Source organism: Phoca vitulina, unplaced genomic scaffold, assembly GCF_004348235.1.
Source record: "Phoca vitulina isolate PV1807 unplaced genomic scaffold, GSC_HSeal_1.0 scaffold6, whole genome shotgun sequence".
NCBI lineage: Eukaryota > Metazoa > Chordata > Mammalia > Carnivora > Phocidae > Phoca > Phoca vitulina.
Window position 1 is genome coordinate 61349318 of NW_022589709.1, and position 18770 is coordinate 61368087.

General features: G+C 38.3%; 1 protein-coding gene across 2 annotated transcripts in view; it reads right to left on the bottom strand.

Moving 5' to 3' along the window:
* Positions 1-695: 695 nt before the first annotated feature.
* Positions 696-18770, bottom strand: part of IPO11 (importin 11) — a 209479-nt gene continuing 191404 nt past the window's right edge. For both annotated transcript variants that reach the window (XM_032404353.1, XM_032404355.1), the window contains one exon: positions 696-2110. In XM_032404353.1, the coding sequence (XP_032260244.1) occupies positions 1946-2110 (165 nt within the window). In that variant the 3' untranslated portion in view covers positions 696-1945. The remainder of the gene's footprint in view (positions 2111-18770) is intronic.

Genomic DNA, 18770 nt, shown 5'->3' on the forward strand with positions numbered 1-18770 from the left:
GCCTGGCTGAGTTAACTCGTTTGTCCAAAACTTAATAATGTTTGCTGTAAGGCTGCTTTAATAATTCCATAAATCAAAATTTGTATTTTATGTCTAATTGAGCACTTAAAATTTCAAGATACATGATTTTTTTCTGAGCTGTGTTAAACACTTCCTACTTAATGTCCCTTACTTAAGTCATGTTACTTAATGTTCCTACTTAAAGCTTATTTTAAACATTTCAGTATAAAAAAATGAACCAAACTCTTTCCCTGAGGTAAGTTTTTTACTGTTTCTGCAACATAGCTATTTCAGTAATATTTGCTATAACACTATAATGAAATCTGTCGGGAACTGGAAAGAGGAGTTATTTTACTATAACTGAAAAACTGGAGCACATTTGAGAATTTCTGGTAACGCTGGGAATAGCGCCCTAAATGAAAATAATTACATCAACAAAAAGAAATTCTTCTTCTTAGATCAGTCTTGAGGACTGAATAAAAATGATAAAGAAATATCACATTAGAGAAACTTTTAAGTCTTTAAATGAAAAGAGGAGCTGAAAGAAGAATAACGAGGACTTAGTACATACAGCATCACCTACCAGGGCAGAGCCAACACCCAGAGTAGGAAAGAAAACATCCCTTTCAACCATGGGGCAATTTTTACAAACTCATTTTTAATGGAGTGGGAAAAATAATCAGACAAGTCAAAGGTATCTTTGGAAAATTTAATTTGGACCATATTTTCTTTCTCTTGCTGAAAACACCAAGTATTTCCATACATTTTGGGTTCCAGAGCTTACAAAGGGGCAGTGGGTTTCCTGCAGTCACATACTGTACCCAACTCTCTATAGAAAGATCATTTTCCAACCCTGCTTTTGAGTATTTCCTTAAAAATGCTTTAAAGGTTCCTTATAATAAATGGCAAGTAAAACAAAGTAAGGCTTTATTTTCTCCTTTTTCCCCTTTTTTGGTACTGCGTGTTGGAGGAATAAGGAAGGAAGACTTGTCACATGAGTGTTGGTACCCTGGGGACTGCTGCTGGGTCCTCCGAGGTGCACCCATAATACTGCGGGCCCGATGCACCCCTGCGGTGAGGAGCCTGGGATGGGTAAGTGCGGAGCAGCCTGTCACAGCCACGTCATAGCACAGGGGGGTCTGCGGGCTGCCCGGGGCTTCTCGGGGCTCACAGCGCTCCTGGCCTTCAAGAGTAATAAAGGAGCTGGGGCCAAATCACGACCAGAGGTCTCCCACCCGAAGCCGCAGTACCACAGGTTCCCTTCCGCGGGCCTTACGATACGCATTTAAAGACTAAATGTATTACTGAAAATAAAACGAGAAAAAAATCCCTTTACTAATTTTTTGTATCAAATTAGTAAAATGAAAATAAAAGCATTTGATAAAACATATTTTCTAGGTCAGATGAAAGCAACTCCCTTGCAAGATAACCTCAGTAATATATATTTGTCACTATTTATATATTTTTGCCTGGTGCACACATTTCTTCAATCGCATCATCTGAACAGCTTTGTCATCTTTCAAACTTGCAGTTTCATTAGCTTAAAAAAGGGATAAAGCAGCCAAATTAATATTAATTCTGGTTGCAGAAAGACATCGCAGACATTAACCTTCATCTTCTCAAGTGTTAAGAGCACATGATTAAAAGGTAATCACACGGTTTCCTCTCTCTTAACAGAAAACTAAGCAGCTAGTGTCATCAAATCTATATCTAGTAAACACAGGGCCCCTCTGAAATATAAAATTAAATTCTTTTGAGGAATAGGTTTGTGATTTTAGTTGTGTGGGATGTATTCACTCAATTTTGTAGTAAAAATGCATGGTCTTCACGTCTTTGTAATACACGAGGGATTTCTTCATCGCCTCAGCAGGCTCTCACACACAGACGGCAGGCCGGGTTCCTTGGCTTGTCTCCGCAAGGGGAGGCAGCCACAGGTCATGTGCTCTCAGAAGCCCTGCAAAAACTCTTGTAGCTGGGTGACGATCTCTGTGTCCACCGTCTCCATGAGGGACTGGAAGCCTTGCTCTCCCAGGAGCTCCTGCTGTGCCTTAAGCTTCTCGTAGATAAACTGCTGCAGCGACACCGTGTGCACCGGGTCCTTCAGGGCCAGCTGTGGGACAGAGAGGAGCCACACTGTGTTAAAGAGGCAAAACACATCCCTCTTCCCTGTGACTACAAGGCTTTGTCATCTCCTCTGCAGCAACACAACTGCTTCTGCCTCCCTTCTTACAAGGGATTCTCAAATAGTCCCACTGTGGAAAAGTTTGCCAGAGATTTCATTCAGTCTGTCCATGCTCAGTTCCCTAGGGCCTCTGAGCCTAAGTTGTCCGATGAGCCCAATTTCTCAACAGCTCAGGGTTCATCCACGTAAAGAATCAGAACCTGGGAGAAAGAACACGCCGCAGAGCATTTAAACACAACTGTCTGGGTTCCTCCTAGGCAGATCAGGTGCTCCTGGGGCAGCTCAGGGAGGCCCTCAGGACGGACAAGAGGAAACACTGCCCTCTCCTGCGCTGCCAAGCTACTGACATTCACATGTATGCTTCCGGTTAAGGGAAAAAGAGAAAGAAAAAGAATCAAGAAAAACAGATTTAAAAAAAAAAAAACAAAAACACGTACTCCTCTTCTCCCCCTGGGATATTTGGAAATCCAAAGAAATAAAACAAAAAGGAACCCACCATTCCATTTCCTAATGATAACAATCAAAACAGAAAACACTGTGGCCTCCTTTGTCTTCTCTGCGCGTGCGCCACATATAGATACACAATTAGTGCTGCTCTTTAAATTTATACTATCACACAAAAACTCCATTCCAACACATTTTAAGAATTCTGTATCTATTCATGTCATAATTTTTTGTTATAGGCATGTTGAAATAATTGTGGTATAAATACAATTCTAATATTGCCAAATAATCCCTCGCAAGTGCTGTTCTCTACATTTCAGATTATTTCCTTACACCTAGCTCTACTTTAGAAGAATTTACTAAAAGACACAGACAATTTTATGATTCCGGATACATATTATCAAGTTGTTTTTCCTATGGTTAGTACAAATTTAAAAGGTATGAGAGTTTTCAAATGGTGACATTGTTTTTAACACTGGTATTACCATTATTTAAATTCTTTATAATTTTAAGATTTTATTTATTTATTTGACAGAGAGAGAGAGCAAGAGAGGGAACACAAGCAGGGGGAGTGGGAGAGGGAGAAGCAGGCCCCCCGCTGAGCAGGGAGCCCGACATGGGGCTTGATCCCAGGACCCTGGGATCATGACCTGAGCCGAAGGCAGACGCTTAACGACTGAGCCACCCAGGCACCCCCTAAATTCTTTATAATTTAAGAAGTGAAAAATAACACACCCTACTTGAAGCCGTACACTTCTCTCATCATCAATAAAGGTGGACATCTGCAAGGCTTAAGTAAAGAACATGAGCTTGTGTGCCCAATATGGCTGCACAGAAATTCTTTTTTCTTACTGATTTTCAATTTAATTTTAGGTAGATGAAGTAGCTGGATCATATCTGCTGTTTGAGCAATGTAAAGAAATTTTAAAATAATGCCCATAAATGGAAAATATAACCAAGAGGCAGAGACAAAGATGGCATGAATTTGAAATTAAACCCCTTAGGTGACCAATCCAGAGTTATATGATAAATCCAAGGCAAGGATGAATTCAATCCTCACTGAAGGTGGACAGGAGAGAGAACACTAAGAAGAACTGCAAACACAAAGCCCTGCCTTCACAAGACTGAAGATATCACTGTACAAAATGCACAAAAACTGAGGATAAACTTTTCCATATATTTGCTCTCTTAAGCAAAACGCAGTAATGTTTAGTATTATTTTAATTAAAATGAAATAGATCTCTTGCTAAAGGGGATGTGCACTTCGTTGAAATATCATGAATTATCTGTAACTAAAACCATCTGCTACAATATGAGAAAACAGAACTGAGCTTGAAATTGATGTTCAAACAAGGGACTCCAACTACTGAAATGAGCTTAGCAGAGTGGTTTAAACGCTGTTTCAATTTGCTATAAACAACTGCAAACAGTTAATTTATCAAATCTCCACCCTTTAATTTTCAACAGATTAATAAAAAGGAAAAGTATTATAATATTAGTATCCACCAGATATGGCATACCACTATATTGGTATAATATTTTTTTTAGGTATCTTCATCAGTCATACAAAGATTAAAAGCATTAGTCTCTTATGGAAGGAAAGCTGTGGAAGGGAGAAGGACGAAAAAATACATACAGAATCTCCAAATGGACATCTTAAAAAAATCTTTAAAAAAACAACAAGTTTTTCTTAGCTAAAAATACCACGTTAGCAAATACATGTCTCTTTTGGCTTGTGGCAGAAATTTATTAATCATAGCTATTAATACTTTCTTTTGAAGAAATCTATGAAATAGATTAACTAAATGATTTTCTGGAGAAAAATCCCTGCTGCACATCCACTAAAAATCCAGGTATCATTTCTCTGAATGTTGCAGTGCCGTTACTAGAATTAAAAGACACTGAAGTTGCTAACAGCATTTTCAAAACTATTATTTTTATATAAATAATGCTCACATTACGTAATAAACTCAATTACCTGATTTAATGTGAAAAAATACAGAACATTTACATGTTCACCGGGTGGTACATTCCTGAGAAAATAATTAGTTTTATAATGTAATAAGCAAAATATAATTAGGAAGATAACTCTGCTGTTGAGAAAACTATACTGCAAAAGTAGATATGAAGTAGACTTCTAATTCCAAAATAACAGAATAAAGTATTTTTCTAATTCTTCCAGCCAAGTACAACTAAAACCCCTGGACATTACATATATAAAACATAGGAAACAAAAAGGTGAAGAGAAGAAAGGCAGAGTGGATAGGGCCCCAGCCCTGAAGGCAAGTCCCAGCACTGAGCGTCCTCACTGAGCGTCCTGGCCTTCTTCTCGCCTCATAGATCACGAATTTGGGGCTAAAGACGCCCACAACCCGGACATGCTAACAAGCACAGATGAAAAAAGCTCCAACAAAAAGTCTGCTCTCTATCCAAAGAGCCAGTAAGGGACTGCATAGCAAGACAGAAAACTTTCAGACACTAATTGGTCTATTTCATTCAGCCAAACACCAAGACTAAACTGTGGTTCCATCCCACTCATGCCAGGCTGTTAAAAAGGATCTGACCCACCCATCCCCCAATAGAGTCTGTGGAGATGCTTGGGCAGCCTGAACCCCCTTCCAATCCCAGGGAGGTATGAGTGGAGGCCTAGTGGGGAACCCTGCCTTCTGCACCCTCCTGGCGGTGACCAAGTGCAACAGGCACTTCTATCAGAGTGGTGTCAAAAGAAGGCGGCTAAAACAGAAGGTTTAATAAGATTCAGAATCCAGAAATACCAAAAAATATCCAGGTTTTAATAAAAAAAAAAAAAAATCACTCATCACCAAAAGAAGGTGTCAGGGGCAGGAGGGAAATGGGTTTACTTATAAAAGGGCAACAGAGGGGTCTTTGGGTGATGGAAATGTTCTGTATCTTGACTCATATTCTGGTCATGATGCTATAGTTTTGCAAGATGTTATGAGTGGGGGGACACGGACAGCAACACATCACAAACCAGAGTGCTCAGTGATCTGCTAACCTCAAACACCAAGAATACACTGGGAGCCATGGCATTAATTTCCTGAAGGTAAATGACCAAAACAGTTTGGTACCTACAGGCCCAAATTGAAACAAGTTAATCACCAAAGAATCTTATAAAATCAGAAACTGTTTATTCTTCTTTTCCACATATTTCCAACAAGTGTGATTATCTTCGCTCAGGTGCAGGTTTGCTCAGATGTACAAATGTGAAGAGATAAAAACCTTCTACAGAAAAAACAAAGGCAACAGTATTGAGGCTCCGCTGACAACACAGAAATACTGGGAATAATGGGAAGAGACAGCCAACTATTCAAAACGGACCCAGACTAGATGTGATGTGTGGTACTGGGGATTGCATCCTGCAACTAAGGCCATTAGTGAAAAACTGGTGATATCTAAATAAAGCCTGCGGGTTAGTTAACATAATACACCAGTGTTGGTTTCTCAACTTTGACAAACGTGCCCGGGTAACATAAGATGCTGACATTAGAGAAAACTGGCTGAGCGGCACATGAGGAGGGCTCTGTACTACATCTGCTACTTTCCCGTAAACCTAGAACTGTTCCAAAATAAAAAGGGCATCTCTCTCTATGCCAGTACCAAACTGTTTTAATTACTGCGCCTTTGTGATCAATTCTGAAATCACAAAGTGTGATGCTTCCCAAGCTCTGTTCTTTTTCAAGACTATTTTGGCTACTCAAGGTCTTTCGTGGTTCCTATGAATTTTAGAACTGTGTTTTCTGTATCTGTAAGAAATGCCATTGGAATTTTGACGGGGATTACACTGAATCTGAAGATTGCCTTGGGTAGTATGGACATCTTAATATTAAGTCTTCCAACCCATGAATAAAAGTATCTACTTGCTTGTGTCTTAATTTCTCTCATCAGTATTTTGTAGTTTTCAGTGTACAAGTCTTTCACTTCCTTAAATTTATGCTGAAGTCTTTTATTCTTTTTGATGCTGTCATAAGTGGGATTTGTTTTCTTAATGTCCTTTTCGGATTGTTCACTTAGTACGTAAAATACAACTGATTTTTTGTGTATTGACTTTGTATCCTGCAACTTTACTGAATTTGTTTATTAGCTCCAGGAGTTTTTAAAAATAGGTCTTCAGTGTTTTCTATATATGAGATCATGTCATCTGCAAAAAGGGACAATTTTATTTCTACCTTTGCAATTTGCATGCTTTCATTTCTTTTTCTTGCCTAATTGCTCTGACTAGGATTTCAGGTACTATGTAGAATATACAGAACAATTACCAAAAAACAAAGATTAGAAGTAATGCCACACATATATAGTCAAGTGACCTTCAACAAGGGCACCAAAAGTAGACAATGACGAAAGGATAGTCTCTTCAACTAATGGTGCTGAGAAAACTGGATAGCCAAATGAAGAAGAAAGAAATCCTTATCTTTCACCACACACAAAAACCAACTCAAAATGAGTAAGACTTAAACGTAAGGCTCCTAGCAAAAAACAGGGGAAAAGCTTCATGCCGTTGGCCTTGGTGAGATTTCACAGATCCGTCAACAAAGGGAAACTGGCAAGGGCGACTACAATAAACAAATTTCGTAAGTGTGGTGCAGGTACAACCTGCCCTAGACACCTCAATTAACTTACACAAATGTTCAATTAGACGACATCTAAGCGGCAAGGCTGGCAAGCTCATTTTTGAAATGAGAAAAAAATGAGGTCTCTAGGCTTTGAGTGACAGCCAAGGTTGATTTTTCTCAAGTTAATGACATCAAGAGAACCAGAATACAGACTTCCAAATTTCTGGTTTTGTTCTGTTTTTATCACTTCCATATGCCTAACCCCCACTCTCATCCTCCAAGAAAGTACATGATCATTTAAGAAATATTTCCATTAAAATGGTTAAGATAAAATTAGAAACCTTCTAATAGGTTTCTGTTGTTAGAAGATAATTACCCAGCAATCCTGACTCCAGGGCAATGCCAAATAAATTAAGTGCTAACAGCCTAACTCACTTCAAAAGTCCATACACTGGATTTCAATAAGCAAGTAGTTTGGTACTCCTTGACTGTGAAATTATTACTTTAAGACAGAATGGTTCTGGTTGAACTGTTTACCTCTGTTGGTAATTATAGCCTTCTGACATTTGCCTTGACCCATGAGGTTAGTCTTCAAGTTGGTGTAAGATTTTAGCTCCTGTGGTGCCACTTACCAGGATATACATTTCTTGTTCTTTTGAGATTTTGAGTCCTTAAAACTAAAAAATATTTCACTGCATTAAATCAGCAGTTTCACCCAGCAGGAATTCACACAGCTGAATCCTTTATTTTTCTTAGGTTATGTGGCATATCATATCACTGTTCACTTTATAAGCCTCCATATACCCATAATTTTTCAGAAATTATTTTCTATAAAGTTATTTTTGTTGGAATTTTGCTAGACAGAAAAAGTTTCCTACCTTTAAAAATGCAAAAGATTTGTGTAAGAATAGTGATATACTTTCCATGAAACCTGGCAGACTGTGCATAACCACACTAGCTATGCAACAGACCAAAAATCTTAAAGGAAAATTTGCCCACAACAATGCATTTAACCATGTAGTCTTCAAAACTTCCTCAGTTTGATCTTTGGTTTAAAATTCCCTTTTTTGATCCCTCATTGTTTCACTATAGGGAACTGTGAATTTCTGAAATATATCTACATCCAAATTTCTAAAATCTGTTGGATGTGAACTCTCCTAACTCAGTGGCTTAACAAGAGTTTGAGTCCTGTAGATGCCAACCTGAACCCATCTCATCAATAGGGCCCGGCAATGCAAATTCAGTCACTAATTAAACCCAGTGTGGAACTCAAATTCCAAGGTAGCCAGCAAGATTTTTATCATCACTGTTGTAGCTGTCCACTGAGGAATTTAGACCACAGTTTCCATCTGATGAACTTGTGAGTAAAGGAGCTAGGTCTAGAATGACTGGGACCCAGGCTTCATGAGATAAAAATGACAGTGCATATATGTCTCAGTGACAAAAATGCAAATTATAATTTAGGAATTAGCTTATAACCCAGGTTTTCTGATAAAACTGTTTTTCTCTCCATCAGTCCCAGACCGTGACTACTTGGGTATTTTTACTCTACTTTCAGTCTTATTCTGGTTATGCCTTTCTAGGTGCTTCATTCAAATCTTTATAAAGTAAGCTTGAGAAAAATGCACAATTTAATCAATGAGCCAAAGTAAGTATTTCAAGCCCAGATCTGAGCAACAGAACATCTGCTTATTTCTTCACATTTATTTCAGTATCGTATGTTCTTCATCAGAGTGATTAAATAGCAATCACAATATTATATCTGCATTTACTAAACTCTAACCACAAGCAAGGCGTGTGCTAAGCACAGGTTAGGCCTTTTACACACATTATTTCATTTAAAACTCACAATAAGGAATCCTGAGGAGGAGAGGAAACCCACAGCATGTAACCAAACATTTCCGCAGAGTGGTTTTCACCCTGAGCAGCACACTGGGCATCATTTGAGGAACATTAAGAATTGCTGATGGCTAAGTCTCACTTCTAGAGATTCTGGTGTAACTGGTTTCAGGCACTAGAATTTTTAAAAGCTCAGAAGAATCTGATGTATAATTTAAGAGAAAGAGTGCTATAGAAAATTTTGAAAAAAACAGTTTTGAGGACTGAAATTTCAAGTAAACCCAAGAAAATCTCTATAGATATCTTCATATTCATTAAAATAAGTATAGGTAATAGAGTCAATAAAACATATGACACTTCAAAATAAAAACTCTTAAACTAGTAATTCTAAGCCCTATAAACTTAATTCCCATATACAACCCCATATTCTACAAACTCTTCAGGGCTTCCTTTCTCCTTCGGTTTCAAAGAGACATTTATGAGGTCCTTTTGCTTTACTGTAGGCAAACTAGGAAGTGGCAATATCCCTTTTTTTTTTTTTTTTAATTGTTTGACTCCTTCACCAACCAAAAGTCTGATGCCTTTTTGATTGTAGTTTTTGACTCTAGAATTCCAAAGGATTCCCCAGATCACAAGGTAAGTAAAATACAAATCTGTAAGGGACCTTTATTTTGCCTGCTTTTCCTAACTGGTTATTGCTAGTAAGTATCAGCAATACACACTGGCATGTTTATCACTTAATTCGTTACCTTGTTAAACTCTCTTCACTTGATTTGTTGATTTTCCTGGACTTTTCTGACTTAAACATTCATTTAAATAACTAATGACTTATCTCTTTGCCAATACTTATACCCACACTTACCCACACTCACTCAAATGCACTCTTACTCTCTTCTCATCACAATGGCTAAAAATTCTACGTGACAGACTATCACCGAAATTTTTTACTCTTCTTCCTAGGTACATAGATAGATCACATCTCCCAGGCAATGGAATGTGAGCAAAAAAGATATGTCATAACCCAGCCTGACTCTTAAACCACTCCTACTCATTCTTTTTCTCCCTATCTTCCAACTAGACAGAAGCCAAGATGGCAGCATCCTCAATACATCTAGATCATCCCTGAATGACTCTGTGAATTACATAGCCACTCATAATTCTCTCCTTTTTTTGTTTTTTCCTGAGTGAAAAAAATATATTGAGATTCCAGGGGTCTGTTTTAGAAGATGACATTCTCTGGCATTTAGATCATTCTCAACAGTGGTATGTTTATGTTTAGATTCAAATAGCTATTTCAAAAATCACATTAAAGTCATATTCTTCTATTCCTATTTCATTAACAAATTTTGCCAGGAATAAATGCCAAATTTAATGTTGGATTAAATTTGCTAATAGTCACTTACTGTTTTGCATCTAAAAAAATTACTATTGTCTTTTTTGTTTTATTCTTTTCCTGACAGGTGCCACAGTTTTCTATGTTCAATCTTTTCCTTAAAATTTGATAGTTCAAAAAGGAATAATAAAAAAGGAATGAAAGAAAAATGGGGAGAGAAAGGACAAAAGGGAGAGAGAGAGGGAAGACAAGCTGCTGCTAAAAGGATACCACTAGTAAAATTAAATGCATTAAACTACATTTCTTTTTAAATTAATAGTACATTCCAGTAAAACCACTTATGAAATGAACAAATAAAAAACATCACTAAGGGAGGGTTTTTTTAGTTTGTTTTTTAGAAAAATGGGGAGACAACCTAAAACATTTCTTCCATGGTTATAAGTCTATCTCTACCTGATCCTAAGTTGTTTTTTATTTTTTCATTTTTTGGTAATTATATTTTATGAAAAAATTGTCTATTCTGACAAGATTTTCCATTGACCAGCCAGGACTTGCATGTATAATCCCTGAAGTTAGAGGTGTCCCTATACCTAGTATTTTATATTTATGCTCAACCGCGCCACACCCCCCTTAATGTGGCCCACCAAAGTAGGGCTTAGGAAGGTCACGTGAGCAATGGAGTTTTGCTCAGGTCCATTTTCCAGCAGGCCCTGTGGGTTGCCCATCCTCTGGTAATTTCCCAGTTCCAGAATGTGTAACTGGACTGAACATATTTAGCATCTGGCAGAATCCCCATACTGGGTTCTGGGTTTCTTTAAGGCTTTCTTTTACTCACATCTTGAAATGAGCTGTTTGTTTTTTTAAGATTTTATTTATTTATTTGAGAGAGAGTGAGAGAGCACAAGCAGGGGAAGAGGGAGAAGCACACTCTCTGCTGAGCAGGGAGCCCGACTCACCTCCGGGCTTGATCCCAGGACACTTAACCAACTGAGCCACCCAGGCGCCCCTGAAATGAGTTGAGTTAATTTATTTTCATTCTTTCTTGTTAATAAAATTACTTAAGACTATGAATAATTTAGTTGTATCCACATATTTTAAGTGTAATAATCTCACTGTGGTATATCACCTGTTCAAAACTGCAAGCTTCCTCTTTAAAATACTGTTTGAAAAACTTTATGTGACCAGTATTTTTTCTCAACCTTTAATTTCTGGTTTCACTTCACTGTAGTCAAAAAAATATGATCTGTACTATTTCTACTCTGAGAAATTTGGTCTCCTTTGTAAGCCTAAAATACGCTCAGTTTTTATACACATTTCGTGAACATCTGAAAAATGTTTATTCTATTGATAGGATAGAATTTTTATTTATAGGCACTAAATTAAGTGCCTGATTATATTGTTCAGTTCTGTCACCACATACCCTGTAGGAGACCATCTTAGGTTCAACTAAACATGTAAGATCCCAAGACCATCACAGGCTATTATTAGCATCAGTTTACTCAGAAGGGCATAGGGATGAGGAGATATCACAAAATGGTAATGTTTAAGGAGAATACAATAAATTTTGGACCATTAAAAATGTTGTGATCAGGGGCCCCTGGGTGGCTCAGTCGGTTAAAAGTCTGTCTTCAGCTCAGGTCATGATACCCTGGGATAGAGCCCCATGTCTGGCTCCCTGCTCATCGGGGAGCCTGCTTCTCCCTCTCCCTCTGCTGCTCCCCCTCCCTCTGCCACTCCCCCTGCTTGTGCTGTCAAATAAATAAATAAAATCTTTAAAAAAATATTATGATCATAGGTGCATTTTTAGAATCCTATACATTACAGCAGTAAATCAAAGACGATCTTCATGGAGTATCTCTAATAGTAAAAAAATTCTAATGCCATCACTAAACTAATAAATAATTAAAAGATATCCTTCTTCCATTCATGTTGTTATCAAAATAAAATGACTACATAACAAAGTGTAACCGAGTATTTAGGGGTGTGCAACCAGTGTTCCTAAATTAGGCAACAAAAGCCTACCAGACTGATCTAAATGTATTACTTCTCAGTAGTGCCTGTGTTCTTACTACTTCTTTTCCAGAAATATCAATATTCATGTTGGTCCATTCTGTGAGAGAATATACTATAAAACCAAACATGTGCCTTAATACATTGATCCAGTTATATGTAGTTTCCAGGTGATAGAGAAAATGGAAAGAGGATAAAGAGAAACAGGAAAAAGATGAGATTTCTATTTACAATTTAAATGTCATCTTTGGATTGAGTTTTCTGAATATCACTTATTTCTGCCAATACTGTTATGAAAGGGATTGAGAAATCAACATCACAAGTGAAAGCCACCCTATTATAGGAAACACCTGCTCCCTTACATCTTACTTCTCCAGCTGCCTCTATGGTTCCAAGAAGTGAGATCATTGAGCACATCTTAAGAGAATCTCAAGTTTTGGGGCGCCTGGGTGGCTCAGTCGTTAAGCGTCTGCCTTCACCTCAGGTCATGATCCCATGATCCCAGGGTCCCGGGATCGAGTCCCACTTCGGGCTCCCTGCCCGGCAGGAAGCCTGCTTCTCCCTCTCCCACTCCCCCTGCTTGTGTTCCTGCTCTCGCTATCTCTCTCTGTCAAATAAATAAAATCTTAAAAAAAAAAAAAAAGAGAATCTCAAGTTTTTTGATAAAATGCTTTATAAGCTTAAGCTAATCAGATGAAAGGTTAAAAAGTGCTATAAATAGGAAATGCTGAAAGGGAACTTACAAAGGCAAAAAAATTTAATAGTAAGTCAATGCTCTCAATCTATTTCAAAAACTGGGCTTATCATTTCATCAAAGTAAAGCCATCAATAATTTATAAAAATGACAGAATATGATGGGAATGAATGGGGGAACAAAAACTTTCTATTGTGACCATCTGCTGATACAGCAAAATCATTGAAGAAACTGCAGTATTTTAAGACCTGCATTAACTATTTCTGGGAAGGGAAATATTGTTCTATGGCTCTTTAACCTAAATTTCCTGGAGTACTTGACATGACCTCATGCATGATTTAAACTACATAGTGTAGGGGCGCCCGGGTGGCTCAGTTGATTGAGCGACTGACTCTTGATTTTGGTTCAGATCATGATCTCAGAGTCATGAGGCTGAGCCCTGCATTAGGGCTTGAGCTGGGCATGGAGCCTGCTTGGGATTCTCGCTCCCCCCCTCCCTCTGCCCCTCAGCCCCCCATCACATGCACATGCCCTCTCTCTCTCAAAACAAACAAAAACCCAACAACCATTATAACATGCATCTATAGCTGTTCAATTAAAAAAAAAAAAACAGCTATGGGACTTCATCAAGATAAAAAGCTTCTGCACAGGGAAGGAAACAATCAACAAAATTAACAGGCTACCTGCAGAATGAGAGAAGATATGTGCAAATGACATATCTGATAAAGGGCTAGTATCCAAAATATATAAAGAACTTATCAAACTCAACACCCAAAAAACAAATAATCCAGTTAAGAAATGGGCAGAAGACATGAACAGACCTTTCTCCAAAGAAGACATCCAGATGGCTAACAGAAACATGAAAAGATGCTCAGCATCACTCATCATCAGGGAAATACAAATCAAAACCACAATGAGATACCACCTCACTCACATCTGTCAGAATGGCTAAAATTAACAACATAGGAAATAACAGATGTTGGCAAGGATGCAGAGAAAGGGGAACCCTCTGACACTGTTGGTGGGACTGCAAGCCGGTACAGCCACTCTGGAAAACAGTATGGAGGTTCCTCAAGAAGTAAAAAATAGAATTACCCTACGACCCAGTAATTGCACTACTAGGTATTTACCTAAATGATGCAAACATAGTGATTCAAAGGGGAATGTGCACCCTGATGTTTACAGCACCGTTTTCAACACCAAATTATGGAAAGAGCCCAAATGTCCATCAACTGATGAATGGATAAAGAAAATGTGGTGTGTGTGTGTGTAATGGAATATTACTCAGCCACCAAAAAGAATGAAATCTTGCCATTTGCAACAATATGGATGGAGCTAGAGTATATTATGCTAAGTGAAATAAGTCAATCAGACAAAGACAAATACCATATGATTTCATTCATATGTAGAATTTAAGAAAGAAAGCAGATGAACATAGGGGACGGGAAGGAAAAATAAAATAAGATGAAAATTGAGAGGGAGGCAAACCACGAGAGATGCTGAATTCTAGGAAACAAACTGAGGGTTGCGGGAGGGGAGGTGGGTGCGGGGTGGGCTAGATGGGGGATGGGTATTAAAGAGGGCACTTGTGTTGAGCACTGGGTGTTATATGTAAGTCATGAGTCACTAAATTCTACTCCTGAAACCAATATTACACTATATGTTAACTAACTAGCATTTAAATAAAAATTTGAAAAAAAAAAAAAAGTTTCACTGCCATGGACACCACAGGTGGCAGCCTCTCAGGGATGATGAAAGGTAAAGACAAATGGAGAAGCTTCATGGTTAATAATTCTAACGTTTGTAGAAATGTACAAGGAAACAAAGAAGAAAGCCTAGAGTACAGGAATGAGTCACATTATAAAATGGCCATTTTCTTAAAAAAAAAAGTATTTATATAATTTATATGTAAAGTATGCTAAGGAATTATGATTCAATAATCTACATGGGTAACTTCAGTTTGAAATAAGGAGAAGTAACAGCTATTGGTAAACAAAGCCTTCTACCCATGAAATGTGGATGTGACATAGTATTTCTGGAATTTGGGATTTATACAAAATTCATATTCAAATGATATCTGAAGCTTTATGGTCCATTGTCATTTATGCAGTCACAGGGGAAGAATAAGTAAATTTGTGGTAGAATGTGGCTGTACAACAATTTTTCCTAGAGCACAAATCTGACCAAGTCAGTCCTTTGGTGACAACGAAGTGCCACTGGCATATAATGTTAGTTTCAAGCGTACAACATAGTGATTTGACAACTCTACATCTTATGCTGTGCTCAACACGAGGAGCTACGGTCTGTCCCCATACAACACTAATTCAGTACCACTGAGGATTTTCCCTACGCTTACCTTTCACCCCCGTGGCTTTCATTCCATACCTGGAAGCCTGTATCTCCCACTCCCCTTCATCCATTTTGCCCATCCCCCCATCAGTTTGCTCTCTGTAGTTATAGGTCTGTTTCTGCTTTGGGTTTATCATTTGTTTAGTTTTTGAGACTCCACAGATGAGTAAAATCATATGGTATTCATTTTTCTCAGTCTGACTTACTTCACTTAGCATTATACCCTCTAGGTCCATCCATGTTGTTGCAAATGTAAAGATCTCATTCCTTTTCGCAGCTGAGTTAATATTCCGCTTTATATACATATACCACATCTTCTTTATCCATTCCTCTATTGATGGACATTTGGGTTGTTTCCCTATCTTCTTTACTGTAAATAATGCTGCAGTAAAAACAGGGGTGCATATATCTTTCTGAATTAAAGTTAATGTTTGCATTTTCTTTGGGTAAATACCCAGTAGTGGAACTAATGGATCATATGCTATTTCTAGTTTTAATTTTTTGAGGAACCTCCACACTGTTTTTCCAGCGATTGCACCAATTTACATTCCCACTAAGAGTGCACAAAGGTTTCTTTTCCTACACATGCTCACCAACACTTACTTCTTGTCTTTTCATTCTAGCCATTCTGACAGGTGTGAGTGATACCTCATTGTGGTTTTGCTTTGATGGCAACTTTCTGATGGCTCCCTATTCCTACCAAACAAAATCCAAATTTCTAGCTTTCTATAGCTGCCCTAACTACCACAAATTTATTATTTTACAACTCTATAGATTAGGAATCCAGAACAGTCTCACTGGACTAAAGTCAAGGTGTGTCAGCAGGGCTGTCTTTTCTGAAGGCTCTAGGGGAGAACCTATTTTTCTGCCCTTTCCAAAAGCATCTGGAGGCTGTCCTCCTCTGTCTTCAAAGCAACAGCACATTGAGTCTTTCTGACACTGCATCATTTTGACCCTCTCTGCCACCTCTCTCTTCGACTTTTTTTTTTTTCTTAAAGACCTTATTTACTTATCTGACAGAGAGACAGCAAGGGAGGGAACACAAGCAGGGACAGTGGGAGAGGGAGAAGCAGGCTTCCTGCGGAGCAGGGAGCCCGATGCGGGGCTCGATCCCAGGACCCCAGGATCACGACCTGAGCCAAAGGCAGACGCCCAACCGACCGAGCCACCCAGGCGCCCCCTCTCTCTTCCACTTTTAAGCACTCTCACGATCGCATCTGGCTCACCTAGATAATCCCCCCTTACACTCCATCACCTGATGAGCAACCTTAATTCCACTTCGCAATGTAACCAAACATATCCATAGGGGACATAACATATTCAGGGGATCCAGGGATTAGGACATGGACTTCTCTGGGGGATGAAAGGGATTATTCTTCCTACCACATTTATCATGGTGCACCAGGCCCTATACAACCCGGCTGTTATTTGGCACACAGCAGACAACTAAATAAATGTTTCTGAAGTGACATTCCTCCCACTACCCAATATTCATTGAAATGAAATAAATTATTACTTACTCTGAGTATTGTAGGATGTTTAGCAACATCCTTGGCTCCTACCCACTAAATTACAATAGTACTTCTCAGCCTTGTGACAATAAAAAATATCTTTAGACAATGCTCTAAGTGCCCTGGGGCTGGGGGAACAAAGTAACAGTCAGCTGAGAACCCCTATTAAACATGGACCTATTGTTTGCATTAGAAGTCAATGTAACTCCACTTAACTCACACAAGGACATAAAGTCATCTACACCATAATGGGTTAAGAAAGAAACTCTTTAGTTCCTTCACTGTAGCTTCTTGCAGCTCAGAAAAAAAGTGGAGGGGAAGAAATTAATTCAGGTTTACGTTGAAAGAAAGTCATAACACTTGGGATAGTTTCTGTAACAAAACCTTTCCCCTTTTGTACCTGTTTTATTTTAAAGTGCTTTATTTCAAGGGCACAGTTCCCAAAAAATCAGATGATTTATTAATATGATATTCACATACATTATCACACATGAGATATAAGATAAGTATAAAACTGTGAAAAGCACTATTAAAGTCTGTCACAGATCATTTCACCTTGCTTGGGTTCATATAAAAATGAATTAAAGTGGCTAGGATATAATGACATCCAAACCATTTAATAAGTAAATGCCTTAGTTTAATAAATCCCCTTTCAGCAGAAGTAATGTTTTATTTTTGAACATATCACTATATACAGAAGAATAAAACTATTTTAGGTGGTTTTAAATTAATGTAAAGGGACATGTTCTTTCTTATATTTCTTCTTCTGACCCTGAATCATGGTAGTACACCTTAGCTTTTGATATAAGCTATGTCTTTATCTCAGGCTGAGACCCTAAAGAAGCAATTACTTTCAATGCACTGTTTGAAAGAACCAAATGGAGTATTATTAGATTGATCTACAAAATACCCTAGAAGGAAAATAAACCTGCAATTCTTACCATTAAAACAGCCAAAATCTTACACCTCTGACTTTCAAACAATACTATTTTTGGTGTTTTCCAATTAGCATTACTCCCATTTTATTTATTTATTTTTTTCAAGATTTTATTTATTTGAGAGAGAGAGAGAGCGAGCCAGCACAAGCAGGGGGAGCAGCAAGCAGAGGGAGAGGGACAAGCAGACTCCCTGCTGAGCAGAGAGCCCAGCCGACAAAGGGCTCTATCCCAGGACTCTGGGATCATGACCTGAGCCGAAGCCAGATGCTAAATCGACTGAGCCACCGAGGTGCCCAGCATTACTCCCATTTTCAATTGAGATTTTTAAACAATTCTTTAGTGTTCAGTTTATCTTAAAAAATTATATAATGGTAAATTTGCAAGTAAAATAACATCACCAACATCATCAATGAGTATTAAAATATACTGTTAGGCTACGGTGATTAAAATAGGCAGGTCAATAATGGACTCTAATGTGGAGTTCTGAAATACATCCGTGGCAAAGCTGGCGGTGCTGTATCTGATAAAAGCCAACACACTACTTCACTCCTTCAGCAAAAAAAAATTCCACTTGGATTAAAGGTTTAAATGAAATAGTGCTGTAAAAACAAGAGAAATTGGGGCATCTGGGTGGCTCAGTCGTTAAGCGTCTGCCTTCGGCTCAGGTCATGGTCCCAGGGTCCTGGGATCGAGCCCCGCATTGGGCTCCCTGCTCGGAGGGAAGTCTGCTTCTCCTTCTCCCACTCCCCCTGCTTGTGCTCCTGCTCTCACTATCTCTCTGTCAAATAAATAAATAAAATCTTTAAAAAAAAAAAAAAAGAGAAATTCTGTTCTTGAGCGCAGGGCAGCCATTCTGTGCACACCATAAAGCCAGATGAAACCAAAGTGAGAAAACAGTC